General features: G+C 40.8%; 1 protein-coding gene across 1 annotated transcript; it reads left to right on the top strand.

Annotated features, from left to right (window-relative positions):
- The first annotated feature begins 415 nt into the window (after positions 1 to 415).
- Positions 416 to 26,290, top strand: nampt1 (nicotinamide phosphoribosyltransferase 1). Its single transcript, XM_034131287.1, is given in 12 exon segments — positions 416 to 570; positions 7,792 to 7,812; positions 7,814 to 7,949; positions 9,417 to 9,520; positions 11,175 to 11,303; positions 17,428 to 17,586; positions 18,450 to 18,586; positions 21,263 to 21,488; positions 22,101 to 22,220; positions 22,313 to 22,453; positions 22,612 to 22,746; positions 22,926 to 26,290. Coding segments are annotated over 12 exon segments (1,473 nt in total). The 5' UTR covers positions 416 to 516; the 3' UTR covers positions 23,037 to 26,290.
- The last annotated feature ends 978 nt before the right edge of the window (positions 26,291 to 27,268 follow it).

Below are 27,268 nucleotides of genomic sequence, written 5' to 3'. Positions count from 1 at the left end.
GTTGTACTGTTCTGAGTGGACAGGGTGAGTTTCATACATGAAACACTCATCTTGGCTGAAATAACAGGGGGACGCAAAACATATTTTTCTAGTTCTCTACCTGTGTTTTTAATTCTTGTTTTACTTTTATGCACCACGAGTCACGACACCAAGTCAAATTCCTCGTACGTGGTCGTGGTGTAAACCTATCTGGTAATAAACCCGTTTCTGATTCTGATTCTGATTCAGAAACCGGGATGGCTGGCCGAGTAGAACCGAACCTCCCCGAGTGATGCCGGAATTTTGGTGACGCGTCTCTTCGGTTAAACCGGGTTGGCTGGCCGAGTAGAACCGAACCTCCCCGAGTGATGCCGGAGCTTCTGTGACGCCGGTCCGCCCGCCCCTTCCCCCGCCCGACTCTCTCAGCTCGTCCTTCCCCTGGTCCTTCCCCCCCAAACTCAGCTACACTACTGGAGCTGGAGAGTCCCCGAACCACAGCACTGAACCTACTGACAGCTGACCCAAAAGGAGTGAAAGATGGAGCACAGAGACAGCGACTTCAGCATACTGTTAGCCACCGACTCATACAAGGTACAGTACTAATTTCTGATGGAAGAAAAATAAAGCATAAAGTCAAGGTGGTTTCATCACCGGTCCCAAGGCCATCTTCACTGTGGCCGGTCTCTGTCGGTTCACAGAAGGCCGAATTGGCAAGATAAGGGCAGGAAGATGGAGTACCACAATTCAGGAAGAGAGCATCCATCTTTAAGCTGGCTAACGTATATCTAAAGCTGCTGGTTGTTACGTAGCCGGCGTTGCTAGTCACAGTGATATGAAGCTAGCTGTGTTAGCTAGCTAGCTCGTGGGAAGCGCAGAAAGGAGGAAATGGGGATTGATATAAAAAAGAGCTAATATTAGCCACAAGCTAGCTACTGCTGTATTGATAGCCCGGCGAGCTACACATGGACAAAGTCTCATTCAGTCTTATTCAAAAGCCCAGCCAGGCGTCATGTTAGCCGGCATGAAGCTACCAATGCCAATGCCTCACTTACGGGAAATCAAAACCGAAAGTTAAAATGAGTCATGAGTCATTTCTCTGTGTGCACCTCTAGGTTATCTGGGTCCAAAGTCATGCGTATAATTGGTACGTTTGGTCCCATAAAAACGATTTGTAATAGTCGACTGCCTCAGGCTTTGATGGCGAATGAAACAATGACTAATGTTAAAGAGCGTGGCTGCAAACGGAACATGTATCCCGAGAATAAATGCACTTCTAGGAGTGTTTTATCTCATGGAGCAAGTGTTTTCCAGGCCAGTCTCCATGTTCTGCAGTCATGTGACCGGTCAGTGGTGTGATGATGGGACAGAAGGGCAGAAATTACAGGAAGGGAGTCAGGACAGACGGAGGGTTGAGTTTAAATGGAAAAGGGGAAGCTTAAAACTGTGAGGTTGATACTCATAACTGCGTAAATGGAGTCTGATTTAACTACATTACAAGAAAAGGTGTTACCCGACAGGCTGAATTATTACAAGAAGAGGTGTGATCATTATGTACTTTCTCAAAAAAATCTGAAGCTGAAGATTGGACTATTAGGCATCATCCTGCTTATTGGAAAGTACCTCGTAAAAAATTCTGTTTCGGTCATATACATCACAATAATAATGATTAATAAGATATATTATAACAACTGAACTGTACTATTACTTGTCTAGGCCATCACATTATTGCATTGCAAGTCAGAGCTGGCACCAGGTAGAGTTGTGCTTTATTTATATAACACATCTCTTAACAGGGTGATCTTTTTTGAACCAGTGTCTATTTATACTCTCTTTTTTTGATTCTCAGCCAGCCATGCTGTGAGTGTGTGAGATTTTGTGAGGTCTTTTCATATCATGTATATGAATCAATATGTAAAACAGGTGCTTTATCATGTAATGGAGCTACCAACGCTAAGAAAATGCCCCTTAAGTCTCCTTACACAGTAAATACATCGTTTTTCTAAGGGATATAGCACTTATATTCATAAAGGAAATTCCTTTGAGTGTAAGCCAAGTGCTCTCAATAGTATGGTAATTCTATGTTTAAATGTATATTTGTCTCCTGGAATCCATTTCCAAGATATATGTTCACTTTCGGTTTTTATTTCTCGGGAGTGAAATGATTTGGTTTCATTTTTTACAACGTTTCGGATATAGCTTATCTCTATCATAAAAAGAATGTCATGGTTGTGATAAGGCAATTTGTATCTACAAAAAGCAATTTGAGAACAATGATTTATCAAAGGTATCATATCCACTTTTTGTGGACTTTGGGAAGTCTAATAAGACTTTCAAAGTGCCAAAATGCTTTTTTATGAGACTCTCAGTGGCAAACAGAAGCATTTGCTCTTGAAAGCTACCAGGTGTGTGTCCAATCTCTAAAGCAGAGCGTTGCTGAAAAATGTCAAGATAATTAAAGGCTCAAGAGGAGCAGCAAATATCAGCTCAATGGGGAAAAGACTAAGGATTTGAGTGTGTCTGATCAAATGTCATGTTAGGTATTTGCCAGGCGAGGCAAACCTGTGTTGTCGTACGAGGCTGGAGTGACTCTTTAAACACAAACACAGTGGTAAACAAGAAGCAGGACCTCTCAGTCATTTAGGATCAGATGTGTTGAAAACCTGAGCCTATATATTGGGAAGTTAAATTAAAAGGCAGCTAGCTTAAACCTACATTTATGTAGTGTGCAACATTGTATTTTGTATAACCTTGATATACCAAATTCTCCAATTGATAAACTAGAGAAATAATAGTAAAACGTGTTTATTTGTGCATGAAAAATGTGACCTTTGCCAATGGATTTCCTTTTGAATGTTTACACAAGTTGTAATGATAACCTATCAAATATAAAAACTCCATAACCTTTATATAATTAACTCTGCCGTCATTTAGCAGCACACAATAAGCTAGAGAAGATATTGAAATTAGCTCTCCTATGTACTTGATTAGGAATAGTTTTGAATGGAAAAAAAGGGACCACAAGAATCCAAATGTACTCTTGAGATACATAGTCAAATACTCATCAGTATGCCGGAAAAGTTCTTTGTTTGTTCCAAAGCACAACAAACGCATTATGCCAAAAAATACCCGGATATCCTACCTACAGCATGCAGTTGCATTTTGCAAAATGAAAGCCATTATGCTTTTTCGTCTCTTCTGACCAACAATCCTTTGCTTAGCAGACATATAAGCAAAAGTTCAAGGACCAAGGATGAAGTAGTGTGTCCCGGTTGCATACAACAGCACATACTTTGTAAATACAGCTGCTGTATTATACTAAAAGTACAAATAAAACGTTTTTTGATTTGGAGCCAAGCCATTGTGTTTGGGTGTGCCTCGATTGTGCCATTGTGAGTGGCATGAATATGTTGTGTGTGCATGACTGTGCAATAACCTTTGTAACTATAGAAGTGGTATAATTTAATTGACCAATAAGATGCATACACTCTGTTCACATGACATGAAAACAAGCTGCACCTGGGTGCCTTTTACGTTTTGTCTGTTTTGATTTGATAGAGAAGCTCAGCCCCAAAGCCAAACTCGCCTATTGTCTTATTTAACAAAGCCGTGACCAAGTGTATTGTTGGTGTTAAGGGTCTCTCAGATGTACAGAGATATCATTGTTCGTGCACATTCTTAGAGTACCACAACAGAAGTTTGTCGCCATATGACCACATTTATGCAACAGGACATTTTTCTGAAGCTTAGATCCAGAGAATTACAGTGAGTAAGTAAGTAGGTAGGGGTCTAGGATTTGTGGGGGAAACATTTCCACAGAGCAGAATGGCTACAGTGAGGCTTTATCCTGTGACATTTAGCCAATAGGATACTCTCGTCATTTAGCATTATGCCAGCCGCTGCATGCTTCAGATGTTTGCAGAGAGACATCCGTTCTGCCGCCAGATTAGGTGTCCAAACATTCCCTTTTTTTCAAATGCTATCTCTTGTCCAAGACACAGCATTACATCCTCAAAGGGCAACAGAAGAATAATAAGCATTTTTTGAAGACTTTCTATATGATGTGTTATTCTCAATTGCTTCACCACCATCAGAGTTTAATATTGCAGTATAAGGAGGTGGATGGTAAACTTAGTCAGAAGATAAGAGGTGACACTTAATGTTAATCTGAGTCAGCTTCTCTCTAGACGAGTTCAAGTTGTATAATGATTGTTTTCATTGTTGCTGATTATTTCCATCGTTTTGTCCATAAAATGATGGAAATGACAATCACAACCCAAACTACGTCTTCAAATGTCTTGTTTTAGTCCAAAACCCAAAGACATGGAGTTTAATATAGTTTAAGTATCGAAATGAATGTAATGTAACTGGCAATCTTAATAATTTTTTTAACACTAGAGTTACTGTTGCAGATTTCTGGGAATCACCGAAACCTCAAGATGTATTTGGAGGCGTTTCTAAGTGAAAGATTAGCATATCAGAGCATTTTTCGCTAAAATTGACTGTACGTGAACTCTAAATGAACCAAAACCAGGAAGTTAACTGGCAGAAAACCAAAACATTAAGCTGAAAGACGTCAAAACGCGCCAATGAGCTTCGGGAAACTGTAGAGTCTCTGTGGATTTGTCAGCACAAACGACTCCCTCCTGTTGTCTTCGGTCAAATCTGACCGATTTACTACTTTCATCAATCATAACCTTTTTTTTTTACATTCGATTGCATTAAGGCTTTATGATATCCTTCACAGTAGACATTTGAACATATAAAATTGCTGATCACCACTTTCATTGAATTTTGGATGATTTAGTCAACTTTGTAACACCCATGGTGTTCCCGGTCACATGACCGCCATAAAGAAAAGGAATTAGTAACCATCCGGATCAGATAAAACGCACACACACACACACACACACACACATACTCTAGATGTGTCCCCCCCTTATGTGCCCAATCCCCCCCATGTGAATCACACCTGGCACACACAAACACACACACAGAACAATTTGACACATTTCCCGCTCTTATGTGCCCCTCCCCCACATGGATCACACCTGGCACACGCAATACATGTTCAGTGTCTATTCTTTGTATATTTACTGCAGTTTCTCATGTATACCAGCAGTCTGATACAATATTTACAGTTTGAAAGGGTGTTAAATGAAATGTGGTGATGATTAATGGTTTTTGTGTTAATGTATAGCAGTTAAAACAGGACCGGTCAAATTTGACCGCGAACACCAAAGTAAGGGGGGGGGGGGGGGGGGGGGAAACGAAGACAATAGGAGGGTTAAGAAAACACACAAGTAAAGTTACACCTAAAACATTGAACATTAATTTGTGCAGCTTCAATAAAACTCTATGACCAAGACAGTGTGATTTAATATCAACTACGTTTCACCTTCTTTCTTTTTTTTATGATGCTATATTGTTGCATAATGAGAAGGAAAGTGAAACCGAGTTGATTTCTAAGCACACAGAGATGTATTGAAGAAGATCAGAAAATGGTGATTATAAGATAATGCTTGAAGAGGTCTGGATGGTGCAGCTTGCAAACTAGAGATGGTTACATATTGTGTGTGTTTGTGTATCTCCATGGGCATGTGGGCCAGTGAATGTGTACACACACACACGCGGTCAAGCGCAGTGTCATGTTGTGTGACACTCGACTCTATTTTGAGTCCACGAAAGCCCAGAGGAAAGGACAGAGACAGGGTCAAAGAAACTGAGTAGTTCATTAACATTTAATTCAAACTTTTTGCCCAACTAGGAAATAACTATTTTGATCCTCGAATGCCTACTTTTCTAGATTGTGATCTATACTTTTCCTGTGCTTGCGACATAAATGAAGTATTAACCAAGGTTAGAACAAACCCATGACTTATGTTAACCCTTGTTTGATCTTTGATGTCCTCCTTTATCAGTTCTATTAAGTAGAATTCCCTAGATGCGACTGTAAGATGTACAGTTTTTTTACGTTTAATGTCCACTGAATGCAGCTTATCACATAGAAAGATTGAACCCTTGCCGTCTCTGATTCTAAATTGCTATTGCAAGTAAACTATTGAAAGCAGATCAGTCTGAAAGATCCCATTACAAAATAAGTCAGTTATCTGTAGTCGTTCCCATCAACCTGTGGACCTTATTTCTGGAAGTTGACCCCGAGATGCCCCGGTGTTCTCAGTGGAAATCCCTGGGTTCATTTTGGATTGAATTCTCGTCCAGATGGCTCCAGCTGACTGTCTTCTCCTCTCTGTGTGGTACACTTCCCCCTCATCGGGTGTATTCTGTCAGAGTGAGGAACAAGCCTGGGCACACACTTTCTTTTGTCTCAGTCAGTTGACAGTAGATAAGCAAATCACTAGAAACATGCACCACTGATTGTGGTAAGGGAATAATAATAGTAAATGTGTGGGAGAAGACATTTAGTCTTATTTGACTTAACACAATATATTGATTGATGGGTGTTTTGTTGAACTAGAGCTCTAAACACTGATAAAATAAACAAAAACGGCTTTGCGCCGGGATCCTTGAGTTGTGACCGTGAATAGCTCCGTCTGTTGTAATTGAACTGAATTCGAAGTCTTTGAAAATATTTTTCGTTGTTGCGTATGCAGCCCAAAACTGTCTCGGCGTCCGACAACAATATGTGATAAGACTTATATTTGCATTTCATACTACTCCATGTTATCTAGCAGCTTTAGGCAGTGTTTACACGAGAACGAAACGGGTTGTATCTGCTACTTTTCTCAAGCATATAGCCTGTTCGTTCACACGAGGCCGTAACAGAACCGCCGTAACGGACCCCGCAAACGATAACGGGTCCCAAGGTGGATAGTTCTGCTGACGGAACACTCTGGGGGGGGCAAACGGCTCCGTGTGTACGTCCTATACGATCATTTCCTGATAACGATGAAGCCATAGCTCCACCTCTCCCCACCTCTGCTGCTCACTGCTGTAGCATGGTCAGTAGCTACTGTCAGTAGCTACTGACCATGCTACAGATGTTAGTGCAAAATGTACAGCTCCTCTACCACAACCATCAGCAACAAGTGGACATGGAGAATTACATGAACTACATGTTGCTAATTCCACCGCGGGGCATAAACAGAAGATGCTCGGGGGTCTTCTTCGCTGCTTTTGGTGTATTTTGTGGCCGAAGTACAGCGCCATTTACAGGCCCGGCATATGTACTACAGCGTTTCCAGTGGTCTCGTGTGAACGGACGCGTTAAATGAGCTGAATGCGTGTGAACGGAATACTTTTTTTTATAACGAATTCCGTCCGTTTGCGCTCCTGTGTAAATGGGGTCTTAAAAAATGCTAGGCTATGTGATCTTGAAGGTGTTTGAGAATTTACATAAAGGGTTTCAACACTTCCCCTGAAAGGTGTATCTGTATCAGTATTTATACATTGTGAAACTCTGAAACTACGGTACTGTTTATTGAGGTGTCAAGATTTAACAAGCCGTGGATGACTCAAAACCTCCATACAGTTCAGGGAATACACTGTGTCTTCATTTGCACACTTCTTTACCTACATGAGCTTATTTGAGTGCACAAGCACAGCGCGTTATTCTGGTAACTGTCAAGGTCCTTTTATTTATTTAGGCTCAGTCAGAAAATTGCTTCAAGGGATTTAAAAATTCATCCTTTTCGACCCTTGCAGTAGATAGGAAAAAACTCCCCAAACAAACCCCTAATGGGGAAAACATTTAAGAAATGATATAAAAATCGAAATATTTTTAAATCAGTTTGCTTATTTTAAACTGCCATGATAATCTGTCTAATCCCCTTCATGTTTTCTTTGTCTCTGCAGGTCACGCATTACAAACAGTACCCCCCCCAACACGAGTAAAGTGTACTCCTACTTCGAGTGCCGTGAGCGGAGGACCGATCCCACCAAAAGCAGAAAAGTCAAATATGACAAAACCGTCTTCTACGGCCTACAGTACATCCTCAACAAATACCTGAAAGGTCAGTCTCGATTTACAATTAAATGATGCTTCTAAAAACTTCCGCCTGTTTTGTGATGTAGTTTCACATGTTGTCAGATCGAGCTGCTCACCCTCTGATTTGCAGACATCACCACACGCTGCATACTTAGTTACCCCCTTGAGCAACAGCCGCTGAAGCCAGATTGAATGACTTTGCAGCTTTTAGTTTTTACCTCTGTTAATGATTCTTCATGTTTGTGCTAATAGAAATGGGCTTCCAGTCAACTAAACAAGTCAAATACGGGAGCACTCTGTCCTGCTGTTGTCCAGTGAGTCTCCCTTTACAACCAGGCCACATACCAAAAGCCTTTTATGATGCGCTATTTGTCTCCGTGGGAGCATTTTTTTTCCAGGACAAGGTCACAAGTAGGGGAAGGTCATCTGCAGAACCGCTCTAGATTCAGTGCATTGCTTGAGGACACTTCAACATGGCCGGTGCTTTTCTATTGTGGCCTGCAGAGACACTCCTTTTTACAAGAAGGTGCTTCGGGATGATTAGCAGCACAGAGCCAGCAGGTTAAGAAGGAAACGATAAGCGAGTATAATGCAGCGCTTCAATTAACTAGTTTGGACGTTTGTCGGCGTCATCCCGAGGGGCATGAGAGAGAGAGAGAGAGAGAGAGAGCAGGAGAAGGAGTCAAAAGAAAGAAGGCATGCGTCTCCCCCCCCCCCCCCCCCCCCCTCCTGTCTCTTAAGAGGATTTCACGGTGCGGTAGCAGAGGTGCGGGGGAGACGGAGAGACAGGCAGAACAGAGCGAGAGGGAGACAAAAGCACAGCTGCTCTCCACCGTACGAGGCAGAAACACCAGCTGTCTGCACTCAGCGTCCCTCACAGCTCAATGAGGAGCACGGCCGGTAGAGATGCGTCCCCCGGTCCTCCTGCTTATGGACCCAAAAGGGTGCATCATGACTGAGTGCATTTAAATCTTCTCTAACTGTACTTTAGTGAAGGTGCCGGAGGAAACGTACAAGTAGGAAAAAGGAACCCGTTTACCATAAGATTTTAAAGAAACGTCATTAAGAAAACCCTCTTTTCTTTTTTTAAGGTTTTTATTCACTCTCTCATTTTATCTTTGATGTTGCCAGGCAACTAACAAAAGGCATGAGTCCTGCAGACATCCCCCTGTATCACCATGATTTAAGACGCAACAGAAGAGACATTATTATTATTATTATTATTATTAGCTTTGAACAGAGCCATGCTAGCTGTTTGCCTTTTTAATACAACAATATCAAGCTTTGTTTATATTTGTCTCTGTTTTGGTTTGTTGTGTGCAAACGTTTCCATGGTCTGAAAACTTGAAAGGAGGTACATTTGTGTGTTTGAATAAAGAGGCCTTTTCAGCTCTAATTTCATTACTACAGAGGACAGTAGCGTTCCAGTCCCTTCACTCTTATCACTTTCTGAACCTCCTCTCTCTCTCTCTTTGCCCTTCCTCCTCTCCAGGAAAGGTCGTGACCCCAGAGAAGATCCAGGAGGCGAAGGAGGTTTACAGAGAACACTTCCAGGATGATGTTTTCAACGAGAAGGGCTGGAACTACATCTTGGAGGTAAGAGACTGCGCCTACAAATCTTTGTTTCAACATAATACTAGTAACGAGTTGTCATGCATATTAGTGAGATTCCACAGGATACTATTTTACAGGTTTATGGAGGGGAAAGTTGAAACTAGATCATTATACTGTGGTGCTAGTACACTTTAAAGGTCACCTATTATGCAAAATCCACTTTTTCATGTCTTTTATACATAACCATGTGTCCCCTCTGGGTAAAGAGATTCTGGAAGTTTCCGGAAAAAAGATTCTCTCTCTTTTTGTCCTGATCCATTTATATAAAAACCTGTCTGAAAATGAGCTGATCAGATTTTGCCCACTTTATGATGTCATAACGATTTGTTGGCTTGTGTAACCATTAGCCAATCACCAACCAAGGTGTTCTTTGTAACCAAATATCTCTCAGAGGGGCGTGGGGAGGGGTTCCTTATTTTTCATCTAAAGTAACAGACAGAGAATCAGCACTTTAGAACCAGGGCTGAAACAGAGGGGATTATGGGATGCTGCAATGATCTGTTTGGTGTTTCAGCCAATCAGAGACATGTTTTGTATATATCTGAGACCTATATTGATGAAAATATAGTATAATAGGGGACCTTTAATATTTGCACATACTGAAGGCTAACGGTCTGTGTTGGACATGTAAACTCACACAGTCACGACACACATAACGGAGCAAGCTTGTAATCAGATTACTGTCATAAGGGACACAGTCTGCTACAGCAAAGTGGGGCTATAAATACACAAAGCAGAAGTTTCCAGAGGGTGGCTAATAGTCTTTTAGAAATATGTTCTGCATGTGTAATAAAAGCCGTCGCAAAGAGAGAAATCTGAACCACATTTAGTGCTGCGGATTTCCATAGAGGGAGAGAAAAGCTAGTTGGAGATTAAAGTCAGATTGGAAATGAATCACAGCCTTTTAATAAATCAGAGAAAATGTGCTTTACATATTTCTGGTTATTGAGAGGAACTGTTTCAGCACCTTGGAGAGAGCACATAGCTGTACTGACAAAGCCTTCTCTCAAGAGAGGTGAAGTGTTAATCACCTCTAAATTATACTCCTTTGGTTACTGCTTGACATATTGCTAAATCACATTGTAATCATTTCTCACAGATCACTTCATTATGATCAGCTTTGAACCAACTTATACATACCGGACCATTTTAAGCAGACAAATATTTCTTAGTGGTATCATCTGCTACTTCTAGATTTAGTTTCTTTTGCCCATTGCACACATTTTGCACACTGACCAAAACACACCTATTCAGACTGGCTTTTAATGTGTGAATAATGTTGTGTTGCTGTTTTAATATGTCTTTGAGCACCTGAAAAAGCGCTTAGAAATCAAATGTATTATTATTAAGTGTGAAATGCAACACCACATTTGCTTTGAACAGGGTTTAAAATGCAGGAAGTATCTATATTTGGCCTGATCTCACTGCCTTTCCACATATGTTAGTTTGAATCTCACCAGAATTCGCCTCCAAATGTGTCACTTTCCTTTGTTTAGGCTTTCTGCATCAACATATCCAAACCAAATCACGAAATGAAACACATGTTCACTTCATTTAACCCATCCTAGACCTACCAGTCCACACAGTGTACACCTGATTCTGAATGGGATATTTGTGTGTGTGTGTGTGATTACAGAAATACGACGGCCACCTGCCCATTGAGATCAAGGCAGTGCCCGAGGGGAGTGTCATCCCTCGGGGCAACGTCCTGTTCACGGTGGAGAGCACGGACCCTGAATGCTACTGGCTCACCAACTGGGTGGAGGTACGTTTGTTTTGTCCGTCCTCTTGTTTATCTTAGGTCCTGAGAAGACACCTAAGTCAATAAGGGAAAGTGCATCGGGCTGGGAGGGGTCTAATTCAGTGTTTTTAAAACTGGAACCACACAAGCTATGAATCTGACTTGACTCTTCTGGCCTCATATAACAGTTGAGACTTTAATGTGCTCCTTAAATTGCCATTGGAACTTCATTGCTAGGCATATCAGTGTGTTTTAATGGTTATCTTTATTTGATTATCGATTTAAGACTAAATACTGCCCTTTTTGATCACAATGGAGAATTAACAGTTTTATAAAAGCTGTAAACTATTTAGCTTGGCAGCACGCCCAACGACACCTCTTACAGTATCTCCTCTTAAATCTCACCCCCATGGCTTATTGCTGAACTACCGCTTAGAGATGGACTGTAACTGCAGGAGGAAGAGTGCTAGAAACATCCATGTTAAAATAATTTCAGTCCTAAATCATCGCCCTGACTCGAACAATGTTCTGTTCTCTGAGGCTTTGAAATCATCCTGAACATGTAAGTGTAAGGAATGTGTGTCAACTTTGTTCACTTTACGTTTTAATTTTATTAAAGGCCGTTTAAGAGAGGAAGGACCAGTTGGTTAAAAATGTAGGCTTATATATTTTTACAGAAGCTGCTCTGGTGCAGTTAGGACATATAATGCACATTTTCAGGTTCATATTTCTGTTTTGTGTCTCTACTGTGACATGTTTCCATGCTTTGAAACCAGAGCCCAGTCTGCTCTGATTGGTTAGCTGGCCGGCTCTGTTGTGATTGGCTAACTGCTTAGAGCTGTAGGCCTGTCACGATAATACATTTTGTTGGACGATACATTTTCCCGGAAATTATTGCGATAAACGATAATATTGTCGGCACCGTTGTAAGACCATTTTAGACCACTGACATAATGATAATATATCATAATAATTCAAGTACATCCTTTTTTATTGAACATTCAACATTGCAAATGAAATGTGAAATAATATATAAATTATATATAATAAATAAAACAAATAAATTCAATTGTAAAAGATTAATTAAATAAATCACACACAACCAAAACAATCAATTAAATAGACTCAGGCTGGAAAACAGAGCTCTCTTGTGGCCAAAACACGCAATTGCATTTGTGAAAATGCAGTAGTAAAAAAATGTTTTCGTCGGGACGGTGGGGGCTGGTTGAAAACGGAATGGGGTGGTTGTGTTTCAGGTGCAGTTTAAGGTCGGTCGTATTGCTAGCTTTTGAAAACAAATGCGACATACCGGCTCATTCAAGTCCGTAGGTTCGCCTCGTTGATTTAGCTTAAATCCAAAATATTCCCACACCGAAGATGTGGAATTAGGTTTTGCAACCAATTCCATTTAACTTCAAATTCCCCTCGAGTAAGTCACACGTTGTCTCCTGCTTGTCTCTGTGTTATTAATTTGGCTGTTGCACGCGTAGTGTCCTGACCTGGCTGTGTGTGAGCCCCGCCCCTCACAGCGCGCCTTGGCCGGCAGCCTGGCTAAAATGCTGGTCACATCTTTATGTAAACAAACACGCATGTAAACGGCAATTTATCGAGGTCAGAAAAGTTATCGAGTTCATTTGTATTTATCGTACGATAAGTCAATGAATTGCTTATCGCGACAGGCCTATAGAGATGTCCCACTTTGGGATTTCAGCCATTGCAGATCATTTACATGCACAAAAACGCAGTACATGAAAGCGAAACCCCTAAAAGCAAAATAGGGCCTCCTTAATCCAATTATTGGCAAGAAAGCTAAACGGCATGTCTCACAAAATGTCAAATGAGGTATCAGATGCCAAAAGGGAATATAACCACCTGTGATCATCTGTCGTGGCGAAACATGTTTAAAAGATATCAACAACATAACGTCGGTGGGGTTTTTTTTGTCAGAAAGAGTACAGCAGTTAAAAAGCTTTTAGTGATTTGAAGCAGGCAGGCTGGTGTCGGATGCAGCTTCCTCGGCGCTGCGTTTATTACATTGAGTCCTTCCCGAGACGAAGATCTTCTGCACTTAATGCTGCATGAACAGACTGTCCTCAATGACTCGTTGCAGCGAAAGTCATTTACCGTAAGCTGCAATATCTCCATTCTGCCTCCCTCTCGGTCTGTCTCTCTCACCCCATTCATGAATATCATGTGGAGCCTGATGGTTTTCTGAGAAGATGATTAAGAACAAGCCGTCTTTGTTGCCATCCATTGATGCAAAAAAGAAAGCATACAAAGGAACACTTGTAAGTTATACATATGTGTCTTTGATAAGTCTATCTTCTGTCAAATCTTTTTCAGTGAAGTAGCCCTGTGTTTCCAGACATATTTTGATCTATAGGTACACACACATAGACCAAACTATAAAGACTAAATACACCAGTGAAAGGGCTTCAATACAGTTACGAGCACAATTACGACACACACACTCACACACACTCACACACACACACACACACACACATACACACACACACACACACACACACACACACACACACACACACACACACACACACACACACAATCTCCACGGCTGATATAAATACATTCATTCACACACACTCATGCTTCATGGTTGATGTATAATTAGCCGTAGCCTTTAGCTCGGTGCACTTAGGTTGTTTCTCCCCTTTGCCCATGCTGTCGCTTCTTCTTTTACTTTCATTTTCTTGTCAGTCTTTTTTTTTTTTTACGTCTTTCTTGATCTTTTACCTCTCTTATTCTCACCCGCTTCTCGTCCCTTATCTCCCTCCATTTTGTTACGGGACATTGACTTAGAAGATATGTTGGCACGTGTTTGTGTGCACACAGTCCTCCTGAGTGTGGTTTTTACCGTATCACTGCCCCATGGTAACCTTTAGAGAAATAACCCCCCCCGATAAACTATCACAGGATGATCAAAAACTCTTATTTTAGTGTGTGTGTGTGTGTGTTCGGGTGGGTGTTGGCATTTCTCTGCAGTCACATGATTTTATGGTTTAGATTATGATTAAGTCTGAGGAGGCATGTGACCTGTGAAAACACACTGCATAGTATTAGTCGGCAGAGTTAAGTGAGGAATTTGAAAAAGTTAAAGTTTGCAGAAATCTCTACTTCCTGGTTCTTAAATGGTGGTAAAGCTCTTAATCTGCTTCTAATGACGTTCCACAAACACATAGTAAGGTGTCATTCCTATTAAACACACATGAAAATGTTGCGAGAACAGTTTGTATGAACCATATTAGATTAATTTCCTTAACTAGAAATAGAGTGGTTGTGATGTATCTTGAATTAGACGCTTACTTTGACAACATTTGATTTTTAATAGGGTACAGTTTGTGTTAGATTAGACGTTGACATATGTAAAGAAGCACAGATAGTCAGACACGTACTGAATTCAAAAGGAAGGACTGCATGATGCATCTAATTTAAATTATTATTGATGTAATAATGTGAAGCTGGGATATTATTTGCCGTTTTAGAGGGAATTATCATCACATTATCGTGGCAAGATATATTAAATGATCATGGTGGGATTTGTTTTAATCTGAACTGTAGCAAAGAACTACACCACAGAACTTAAAGGTCCCATGTCATGGCCATTTCTACTGATCATAATTCCATTGTTGAGGTCTACTAGAATAGATTTACATTGTTCAATTTTCCAAACTCACATTGGTTTCTCATACAGCATCTCTGTATAGTATGTGTATTCACTCTCTGTCCTACACGGCTAGTTGGAGCTCCTGCCCCCCCCCTCCCTGTGAGCCCACTGTGCTCTGATTGGTCAGCTCGCCCACTCTGTTCTGATGAGTCCACCACCGTTACAGCAGAACATCAGTGATTATGTGTTACAATGGCGTTGGCAACCAGAAAATGACACCAGTAATGACAAACAGATGAGAATGCGGCGTGGGGTCTGGGTGCCGTGTTGGCGGGACGTTGCGCGGCTCGCTGCTGCGAGGAGCGGACAGTGTGAGCTGGCTTACTGGTGTGGTTTCCTGGTGGCTGCGTGGGGTCTGCGAGACAGCGAAACCCAGCCCGAAACCAGCCCGAGCACACACACACACACACACACACACCCGCAGCCTGGCTGTGAGTCTGTGTGTGCTCACGGCTCCGCGGATTGGTCCATTTGGGTCGTCGTTACGTCACTTAGTACCAGGAAGAAAAAGAGAAATCTCCAACGAGGCGTTCTGGGGCAGCATAGACGGGTCTTTTCTGTGTTAGACTTTTACTCGCTACAGGGTGTACTTTGAGGGTTTGTGACTCTGCAGACCGTTTACATGCAGAGAAACCTACATAACACACAAGGGGACGGGTAATAACCGGAAAAGCATGACATGGGACCTTTAATTAAGAGTGATATTGTTATATATTAAGCTTTCAACAAACATTGATTTTACTGCTATCTGGATATTGCACGAGTCCATAATTGCTTTTTCCGTTACATTTTCATTAATGTTGCAGCCCTGATACAGATAATGATTAATACAAACATGAATAATTGTAAAACATCTCATGTTATTCTGTTATGGCAGTATTTTTTTCTGTATCGTGCAGCACTAGTAAGGCAAGGCAATCAACGTTTATTTATATAGCACCTTTCAACACAAGACAATTCAAAGTGCTTTACAAAAATGAAAGACATTAAGAGCATCAAGAAACATATTATAAAATGGCATTTAAAAACACTCAAAGATAATAAAACATGAATAACAAAAGAAACATGAATTAAAGTGACAGTGCGGTGTCATTGCTAATTTTTAAGCAGAACTAGTTTTCTTTGACTTCCCTTTCTTTCTACTTTCTTTTTTAGCTTATCGAACCCGAAAAATTATAATCTGCAACCCAATATTCTGAAAATTCAACGGATCCTGGCCATATTTGTGTAGCATATAACATTAATTTGCTCCCAGACATTCATGTGGCTTGCTAGTAGTAGATTTCCAAGCTGGCGGTGAGGACGTTGAGAAGATAATCCACTTTTTTTGAGTGTGGTCAGAGTTGACATGAGGAATGTATGTTTGCAGTGAGAATGAGCGGCCCCCTCTGATCCCTCTGAGCCCGTTAGTTTGGGGTATTCAGACGAGTTAAATACTCGTATTCACTGGTCCGTTCAGGGCTGAAAAAACAGCTGCGACTTATGCTGACTTAGGTTTAATGTTTGATTAAACCGGCCTAATAGGCTCTGAAAAGTGTTTTTAGATGAATTTGTAATCACAGGATTTAAAGGTCCCCTATTATACTGTTTTTCATCAATATATTACAGGTCTCAGATATATACAAAACATGTCTCTGAAGTGTTTGGCTCCAAACACCAAACAGATCATTGCAGCATCCCATAACCCCCTCTGTTTCAGCCCTGTTTCAAAAGTGCTGATTCTCTGTCCGTTTCTCAATTGCGAGGATATTGGCTTCCAAGCCAATATTTCAAGGATGCTACGTCATCAAGTGGCGCAGCAGGACCGTTCCAATGTCCAGCATACTTGGAATTCCACCGAGGCCGCGTCCTTGGTTTGGGGGAAATTTCGAGGCTGCACATGGGTAGACTTCGCGTCCTTAAAATCCCCACAATGCTTTGCGCACGGACCAATTTCCCCAAATCTGTGGCGGAAAATGTAACGCGGGGCCTCTCATATGACGCACACCTGCACACTTGCTAGCCTGTTCCACTCTTCGTTTTCCGAATGCCAGGAAGGATTCTTGCCTAGCTTCTGAAGCAAGTGACTCGGAAGACATGTGCTACCAAGCAAGCGTACTGGCGATTGAGAAACGGCCACTGTCTGTTAATTTAGATGAAAATAAGGAGCCCCTCCCCACGCCCCTCTGAGAGATATTTGGTTAAAAATAACACAATGGTGCTCTAGGAGGAGATTCAGGTGATAAGGGGGTGGTTACCTTGGTTGGTGATTGGCTAATGGTTACACAAGCCAAAACATCGTTATGACATCATAAAGTATCAGAACCTCTTTACACAGAGAGGACACATGTTGATGTAGAAGAGACATGAAGAAGTGGATTTTGCATAATAGGTGACCTTTAAGATGAATGGGCCTGAAAGTGATCTGTCACCCTGAAATTAAATTAAACTGGACTGTCCTTCTTTCCCTCCCTCCATCAGACCATCCTGGTGCAGATCTGGTACCCCATCACCGTGGCAACCAACTCCAGAGAGCAGAAGAAGATCCTCGCCAAGTATCTCCTGGAGACTTCTGGGAACCTGGACAAGCTGGCGTATAAACTCCATGACTTTGGCTACAGGGGCGTCTCCTCACAGGAGGTACACTCACACTGTATTTATCATGAAATCATTTTTACAAACATAATCCTGAACTTGAAAGGGAATTCCTGACTTTGGAAACTGTAGCTCGAAAGTCCTAACTCAAGGTCAACTTTCCTGAGCTTCGATAGTTTCGAACAGTCTGATGGGACGGACTGAAGTGAGCTCAGTTATCTAGAAGAATAAACGGTTAGAATTAAGCAGGTTTTCATATTTCCTCCACACTAAAGGACTTTTGAAATAGTAGTTTGACAAATGTGCTATGTATCAAACCTCTGGAAAAAGCGTATTAGTAGATTGTGAAATATTTTTCTCAATCTTAGGAGGCATTAAAAAATTGTGTGAAATTAAAAACTATATCTATTTTTTTATTTTACCTTTATTTAACCAGGATCAAAGTCAACTTTATTGTCAACCTTTCAGTTAGTGTGTACAGACAGAGAAATCGAAATGACGTTTCCAACAATCCCAAATACAAAAATACAGTATACAGATATGTATATCCTATATACACAATCAACAGACACATTTACACATATGCACACATTAAGATAAAAAACACATCAATCAATATATACAAAATAACAGTCACTTCAATATCAATATCTTTGGGAATGCAAGATTGTCCATAGAATGTGCTAGGTCTCATTGAGATTAAAAATATCTTTTTCAAGAGAGTCCTGGCCCAAGAATGATAACGGCACAGTTTCAGACTATTTTTAAAACACACAATCACAACACAAGTCATACAACAGTTAGCCAAAGCATTTACAGCCACAGCGAGCAGCTTCAAGGTCATTTAGAATTTAGATGATATAGAAATAACTTTTTATCCCATGACACCATCTTCTGTCTCTTTGCAGACTGCGGGCATCGGGGCTTCGGCCCATCTGGTGAACTTCAAGGGCACAGACACGGTCGCCGGCATCGGAGTCATTAAGAAGTACTACGGCACCAAGGACCCCGTGCCCGGCTTCTCAGTGCCTGCCGCAGAGCACAGGTACACACACACACACACACACACTTTTATTTTATTATGCTTATTAAAGCTTAGTCCCTGCTTGGAGACTGGGTGTTTCTTTGCGTAGCCACATCCCTTAGCTTCAGGTTTACTGGTAGCAGTTCATAAAGCTTAACACTAACATTTCACCAGTTACAATGACATATGCTTGCAGTTACAGGGAGTAGTAAACCTTTGCAATAAGGGAACAGTATACATTGAAACCCTCCCCTTCTCATTGTCCTCCTTCTTATACAATGTTCATGAACTTTCTACAATAACAGAAGGGATGTTTCGTAACAGAGGCATAATTGACTTAGTGAAGGACAATCCTTCAGGTGTAATAACAGTCAAACAAACAAGAAATTACAATGTTTTGGTAATTAGACCAAGCAACCTTTTTCTCTTGGTGATAGAACTGGTTATCAGCTCATCAGTAGTTTGTTAATTCTATGAAATGCGTCCGTGTCTGGCAAATAAAGGAAACCCAAACACTAATATTTATAATACATTTTAGTTGTGAAGAACTTGGCTGTAGGTACAAGTATGAAGTGCAGGAGTAGTCAAGCAGAATTCATAGCAAATCTCAGGAGTATGAAAGATACATTTAACCCTTATGTTTTCAAGATTAAGAATGTGCCTTAACTTGGATATAACCTTTGAGAAATGCTTGACCTTCAACACAGTATGGAGTTGTATCTATTAAACCAGTTATGTGGAACATCCATCTTGAATATTTGAATGAGTGCCATCCCTTTGTTTTTATTGTCTCCATCGTCTCACACCAGATCATAGACAAATAAAACATAGAATCAACGTTTCTGAAATAAACGGACAATATTCGGTGACGTTAAGTAGCATCATTTAGCAACTTGTTAGCGATTAGTAGAACAACTACTACTACTTACTTATTTCTGGGTAAAGGACTCATTCCTGCACCACTCATTAGTAGTTTGTTGAGCGTTCTGAGGGATGTGCTGATTCCCTAGTCAAGTGATGGGATGATGAAGACGTTGAGCATCTGAGTAATTCGGGGAGGGACGACAAGCCAATCTTTTTGAGGGTACGTGCTAGGTTTGCAGAACGTTAGCCCCCAGAGGCTGCAAACTCCTGTCCACAATGCTAATGGTCGCCATAATGCATTCACATTCTCCCAGAGTGCACAGGGGTACAGCAGGGGTACAGCAGGGGTACAGCAGGGGTACAGCAGGGGTACAGCAGGGGTACAGCAGGGGTACAGCAGGGGTACGCTACTCGGCTCTACTCGTCTCTGCTGAGATACTTCATGTCCTGGCTGGGAGCCACGTCTGGGAGATAACTTTTTCACCCTCAAGCCAAATAGATTTTCAAGATAGGAAAACGTGTTTCAAATTACAGCTGGTTCTCGGCCAAAGCTGTTGACGGAGGGAATTGATCAGCATGAGTGAGAATTGACTCGTCATTTGGCTGAGGTCGGTGTTATGCTGCTCCCCGATGGTCACCCTCACACTAATTATCTGCTTCATCTACCTCCCTTTGTGAGGGGGGCTGTGATTGGCTGGAGGTGAAGCTTTTGATTGGCTGCTGCCCTGACGCACATGCACTGGCCCTCGCGTGTCTCGGGTGCTGTTTTATGGCACTGATCCATATTTTCTGTGCACACACACACACACACACACACACACACACTTTATCTCTTTTGCACTTGTCCCTTCTTCCTAGCCACCAGGGCAGTTACTGCTGCTCCAGCGCACCCTTCATCCCCACACAAGTGCATTGTGGGATCCTGGCAGTAGCTGTCATAGTAACCGTTATGTAATGGCTCACCTCCTAAAGTCTGTGTGGTTTCTACCTCAGAGGAATGGGTCGCGGTGAATTTCCACTTTGATGTTGATGTAGAGGGAAGAGGTGTGTCACCTTCAAAGCATCATAGGGCCTTGGAGAGATAACTGGAGAATCTTCGAGAAATGTACATTAAAATACATTTTTTAAAGTGTTTCAGGTCTGATCTGCACTGTAAGGTAACTGAATCAGACACTACCTTTTAAGAAGGTTTTGTAAATCCTGACACAATGAAAATTGCCTGAGATTACTTCTGCGTACAGTGAATATCACAAAACAAAGATTTTAAACTAGATTTCAGGCACTTTCATCGTATTTAGGTGTTGGCAGGCCTTTCAGATATCTTGTTATCTTAGGACCTAAAACTGAAACTGTCTTGGGATCTGATTTTTCTATGGACAAGTACAAAAATTAGGGCCTTTTTTATAGTGTGGGTGACTACACCTAAGCCAAATTGTATTTTCATTTTACTGTAGTCATCCAAAAGTAATACCTGGAGTGCACTGCCCTCTGCTGGCCGATCTGTGGTATTAACATCTGATCAATGCCTGTTGCAGTTCAGTCGTATGTTTTCATTTCCCACTTACATATGCATTAATCAGGTAAAAATGTAAATACAAATTCCGATATGCATCATTTTCACTACTTGCCTAGGCATTCTCTTTTTTTGCTGTTTAACCTCTCACTTAATCCATCTCTATATTTTGAATGGATGTTGTGAAGTGGTCTCCATTCATTCATTACTACGTTTTTCTTCATTTAAAGACCAATCACTCAAGCCAACCACGATATAATATAATTTTGATTGATGATATGGGAAGAAAAATGACTGACAATCTTCCGTTCTCTCTGCAGCACCATCACAGCGTGGGGGAAGGACCACGAGAAAGACGCCTTCGAGCACATCATCAAGCAGTTCCCCAACGTGCCCGTGTCCATCGTCAGCGACAGCTACGACATCTACAACGCCTGCGAGAAGATCTGGGGGGAGGACCTGAGGGCGCTGATCGTGGCGCGCAGTGCAGACGCTCCACTGGTGGTGCGGCCAGACTCAGGGAACCCGCTGGATACCGTTCTGAAGGTACAAAGCTAGTCTAAGAATCTTAAAATTAGTGTTGAAAAAAATACCAAAATAATGACTTTGATAAGACACCTGCATAATCTCAATATCAATTCAATTAAGAAGATATACCAAGGTAGACGGGTTGGAAACAACTGACAGTGTCAATGCAAGGCAGTTTAGGGTGCGTTAATATTGAACACTTGCACCATAATGTTCATACTTTGTAATTTTCAGTTTATATCTCTACAACTTAACATGTCACAGAGCTGAGATACATGCACCCAGCTGTTTTCTAGAAGCGCCTATTAGCCTATTATTTAAGTTGCTTCTTAAAAATGTGTTATACAGCATATAGGTCTAGAGCTTTTATTGTGAAAAGGTCATTAAGGGAACTGTAGGGCTGACATGTTAATGCTGAAACAAAAGTTTGCCATCTTGATTCAGACTACAAAGCCAGAATGTTGTTATTGCATTACCAAATTAAGTATTTGTCATTATTGAGTACTTGTAAAAGAGGAACTGTATCGCTTTTAACAGCAGGATAGGGCAATACCGTTCTAGTATTGTGAAGAACACCTCGATTTAAGACGCTAACTTTTTCTCTCTCTGTTATAACCTCTCTTGATTCAGGTTTTGGAGATCCTGGGTAAGAAGTTTACTCCAGAGGAGAACTCCAAAGGCTATAAGGTTCTCCCTCCTTACATCAGAGTCATACAGGGAGACGGAGTTGATATCAACACACTGCAAGAGGTTTGAAAACATGCTACTGACTTACTGATGCCATGTACAAGGAGGTGTAAGTTGTTTCTCTTACATGTTACTGTGTTTTATTTCTACCTCAGATTGTGGAGGGCATGAAGCAGCACAGGTGGTCCATTGAGAATATTTCCTTTGGGTCCGGAGGGGCTCTGCTGCAGAAACTGACCAGAGATCTGCTCAACTGCTCCTTCAAATGCAGCTACGTGGTCACTAACGGACTGGGGGTGAGAACTGATGCTTTACAATGTAGCAGCTAGCTTTATTTTGCCACAAAAGTAAAAGTTTATGCCTGACTTTGGCATTTATAAATCAGCACATAACTTTGCTTGCATTCCCTCGCATTTCCAAATGTGATTTATATTTTTTTTTCTGTGCTGTATAGGTGAATGTGTTCAAAGACCCGGTGGCGGACCCTAACAAGAGGTCAAAGAAAGGTCGCCTGTCCCTGCACCGGACTCAGGGCGGAGACTTTGTCACCCTGGAGGAGGGCAAAGGCGACCTGGAGGAGTATGGCGTGGTGAGTTCAATGCTGACAGTAACTCTCAGACACTTTTGGCTCAAAGAAATACATTTCATGGACACTGACCTGCCTCTTTTCTCGACTCCACTCTGTTTCTCCTTTCTTTTCCTTCTCGACTGTCCTTCATTTAGTTTCTTTATTTGCATTTAACCTTAATCCTCTCTTTTCGTCTCCAGGACCTGCTGCACACTGTCTTTCAGAACGGGAAGATCGTGAAGTCGTACACATTTGACGAAGTCAGAGACAATGCCAAGCTCACGGACAGTGATATCGAAACATTTCACTGAGTGCAGCATCCCCCTTTGACCCCAAAAACAAATTCCCCTCCCTATTCCCCTGAACCCGTCACCTTTTGGCCTCCGTCGACACCTCAGAGGTGGCGTGCAATGCTAATAAATCCCCCTCCCAAAGCTTGAAAACCCCCTGAAATAATCCCAAAAATCCCTTAAAATTCACTTGTCTTCACCCTCAGTTCCAAACACTGTTGTTGTTTCTCCAACAGAGGGGGGGGGGGGGAGAGAGAATAAAGTGTGTGCGAGTTACAGTGAGCTGCAAGACATGTAGAGGGGTAGAAGTTGTGATAATGACGACAAACTGTTGTTTCACTCCCACGCGTCGCTGCCCAAAATGTAACTTCAGCACATTGCACTGAAAGGCTAGACATATTCCAATGTAAGAATGCGACTCGCCGCCATTAAGTGGATATAAGTAATACATATATAAGTGATACATGTAAGACAAAAGCAAAAGAGATGATTGTAAGTGAGTTCCTGGCGGCTGCATGTGGAGTAAACACACGGTGGGTCAAAGACAGAGAGGCGGTGAGAGAAAGTTAAATGTGAAGCCACATCCCACACCAATGACCGCCCCCCGTGTATTGTGTACAGAGCTGTTTAAAAAAAAAAAACATACATGTCTGAATCTACTTAGCTTTGTCTTTTATGTGAAGGAAGAACATGATGATCATTGTATGTAACGGTGCACCGATAACATTGTTGGAAATAGAAGATTGGGCAGACTTACTGCGATGAAGGATTTCATTTCCCCAGTTTTCTGCTTTTTATCAGTAGCTAAAGCCCAGATTATAAAAGGCCAACATCTATCACTGCCTGAATATTTTGTACTCCTACTTCACCAAATAAAAATGTTATGGGTGCACCTGTAAAGGTATACAAATGATCATCTACTTGCCATTATGTTGACCACAGAGCATTCACATCATGGAGGTCTACTCGTACCACAGAATTCCAGCATTTGGTCATATAAACATCTGAAAAAGATGACAACCTAATTTTCCATCACTTTTCAGAACCCAAAATCTTTACAAACTAAAATGACAATGCGAGACTTGAATTCTAATTTTCAAATTGGGTCTTCACGATGGTGAATGCTCTGGATCCAGTCTTTGCTGTATAAGACCAAGTGTTGATGTAAAAAAAAAAACTGTAATTTTCTTCACTGGAGTGAAGACTATGTGTATATGAAAGATTATGTGGCTCCTCGGCTGAAATGTATGTTAAATGTTGGTTCGGCTGTGTGTGTGTGTGTGCTGAGATTTTCTTCCTTTATAGGTTTGTGTAGTATTCCTATTATGCAAATTAACTTGGTGTTCGGGGGGAAAGGAGAACATTCTTCCTTTTTACTTTGTCCAGCTTTTATCCTGAAAGGAGACGCAGCTTGGTGAAAAACTGGTGGCGATACAGTAGTGACTGTTATATCCTTTGGGCAATGTAAATGGATTTTCCTGTTGAAGAGATGTAAGAGTGAGCTAAAGACATCATAGGAAAAAGTTGTTTGTTCAGACCAGAAGCAAAATATTTCACCAAATTTCTCCTTATCTAAATTCAAATGTAAACTTGGATGTATCACTAAATTCCAACAAAAGTAACAACTTTCCCCTTTAGCTTAAATGTTATGTTGTGCTAATGAGCAGTTGTTAGCATGCTAACTTACTAAACTACGATGGTGAACATGGTAGAGCTGCCAAGTTTAGTGTTAGCTGCTAAGGAAAATTAGCCTGTATGTCTAAAGTTCTCAAATTAATGAATGTCCATTGTTCCATCTTTAATAAATACATAAATGTGTCATATCTGCTAAACAGCAGCATGTTAGCATTGTCTTTGTGAGCATGTTAGCATGCTTACAATAGCATTTAGCTCAAAGTTAAGTCAAAGTTAATGAGCTGCTAGCATGGCGTTTGCTAGCTAACTAGCTTAAATGTTTAATGCTGTGGGTAATATTATTTTATTCTCTGGCCCACACCTTTTCCAGTCATTTAGCCACTTTACATTTATAGCTTCACATATTTTCACCTTGGGAGCTGCTACCACAGTATGCTACATGTTAGCCCCTCGAGCTAACACTCTACAGTCACTTTCTCTGTGATTTAAGAAAAGACCTTGAAGAGTCCTGTGATGTCACCATCTCTCACAACACAGTTAGCAGTACATTGAAACAACCTCAGACTGTTTCCTTTATTTTCCTATGGTTTTTTCCCACTGTTTTGTGAGTTTTGGAGTAGACCTAGTTATTTCTTTTTCCAATTATGGGGTGCATTTTAGTAAAACTCTGGTTTAACATTTTTTGATAATGTCTCAGTTCTTACCTCAAAAATATGATTTTGTATGAAGGACTCGAGGAAGGAAAAATGCCAGTAAATATTTGTATTTACAAACGATGTGGCCATACTGCCTTCTCACCTGTACATACATCAGCTAGTTTGACTGAAAGCAGAGGGGCAGTTAGGGAGGAGACAACAAATGCTATTATTATTTTTGTCATAACCATTTTTTGTACCAACAGAAGAATATCCAAACCTGCTTTACTGGACTGCCAGTGCGATGTGCTTATGTGTGTAAGTGTGTGAATGCCTGCCTTGTGTGTCTGACAAACTGTTTGTGAATACTTTTTTTTCTTTATGTCGTTGTTTTACGCATATGTATATGTTGGTTGTCCCAAAATTCTCTCCCAACACGACTGATATTTTCTTTGCTAACATAACTTGCTATATTGTCAACAATACATTGATTAAAGATGCCACCCTGTCAATTTGGAATGGTTGATTTATATTATTTCCTTTAGTACAGGATAGATTTAACATTTAGTTCACCGTTTGTTTAGATAACTTATGTCGTCAGCTACTATCGGGCTCTTTTTATTTTTAGGGATCTATTTTGAATTTATTTTCTGGAAAGAGGAGGGTAATTTGGTCAAACATAATACGAAAAAAAAACGTCCTTGCTCCTACAAAACCCTCCTAAAAAGTAGTTTATTCACTTATCTAACTTTTCTTTTCATACTTGTTGAATAGTTTGCCTGTCTGTAGGCCCATTTTCCATTTGCATGTTAAGATGTTAAGCCGACCTGTTGTTTATCGAATCTGCAGGGGAGCCTTGCAGTTGTTGAAATGATTACATTGGAAGTGTGCTGATTTAACCCTGCTTCTATTTTCCCCATGATTGTACCAAATGACACACTTCTTTCCAGGAAACTTGTAAATTATTCCGAATTTATGAAGCTGTGGAATAAAGTGTCACCAATATTTAGTGTCTCAACAAGTTATTGCTAATTAAAATGTCTGAAAATGTGTCCAAAGTCCATTTAGACAATATGGGTTATCCTTAAATTAAAACACTTTAAATGCTAACCATTTACTGTAATGTTGTGTTACATGTAGAGCCCCTTATTCAAAATATGATCTGATCGATGTTGATGTGCTTTTGTTGTAAGGCACATCCCTGCATTTTTCCATTAACAGAAAAAATGATTAATATCAGCTCTCATACCATAACAATTTAAGTTACAGTGGCAGTTTTTCTTTACTATCAAGTATTGCATTTCCATATATTGAGGGGCTTGCTGTTGTGAAAATGTTGTCATCAGGGTTGTTATTTCCAGACTTTGGTAAGCGTTTGAAAAGCTTTGGAAGACATTGTTTAACTATTTCTTCAGGTTTAATAGAACCTCATTAGAACTACTGTAGAACAATATCAAGGATAGAAAGAATACAAAACATTTGAAAGTGTATACTTTTACTTTCAATCAATCCAATCCAGATCTTGGAAGATTTATCTTAAATAATCCACATTCAATTTGATGTGTATTTCCCTCTCCTGCAGTGTGTTATATAGGTTTGTGTGCATGTCAATGGTCTGCAAAGGCTAAAATCCCTAGTAAGAATGTGTTCAACCCCTTTGTTTTGGAATTTTGTAAATGACATTTTCTGTTATATATGCTGCCCCCACTTACTTTTCTTTAAGAACTTGGTAAGTTATTGATATACAAAGGGTCCTTTTGAAGGTGTAGTATTTACCCTTAAAAAATGCTGTTTCAAGTGTAATCAACATATGGGACCCTCATCAAGGAGCCTTGTGTTTTGAAAGTACCCTTTTTTATGATAACTGGCTCAGCTGCTCTGGGGTTTTTCTTTTTCTTTGTTGAAACATTTTTGAGAATGAGTGGTGTGTCATATGACCCAGTCAGCACCAAGGAGGCGGGTCCCAGTGACTGCTCACTCAGC

This window comes from Trematomus bernacchii, unplaced genomic scaffold (assembly GCF_902827165.1).
Source record: "Trematomus bernacchii unplaced genomic scaffold, fTreBer1.1, whole genome shotgun sequence".
In the NCBI taxonomy this organism is placed as follows: domain Eukaryota; kingdom Metazoa; phylum Chordata; class Actinopteri; order Perciformes; family Nototheniidae; genus Trematomus; species Trematomus bernacchii.
The sequence above is the reverse complement of the archived record's forward strand: the minus strand, read 5'-3'. Positions and strand labels throughout refer to the sequence as shown.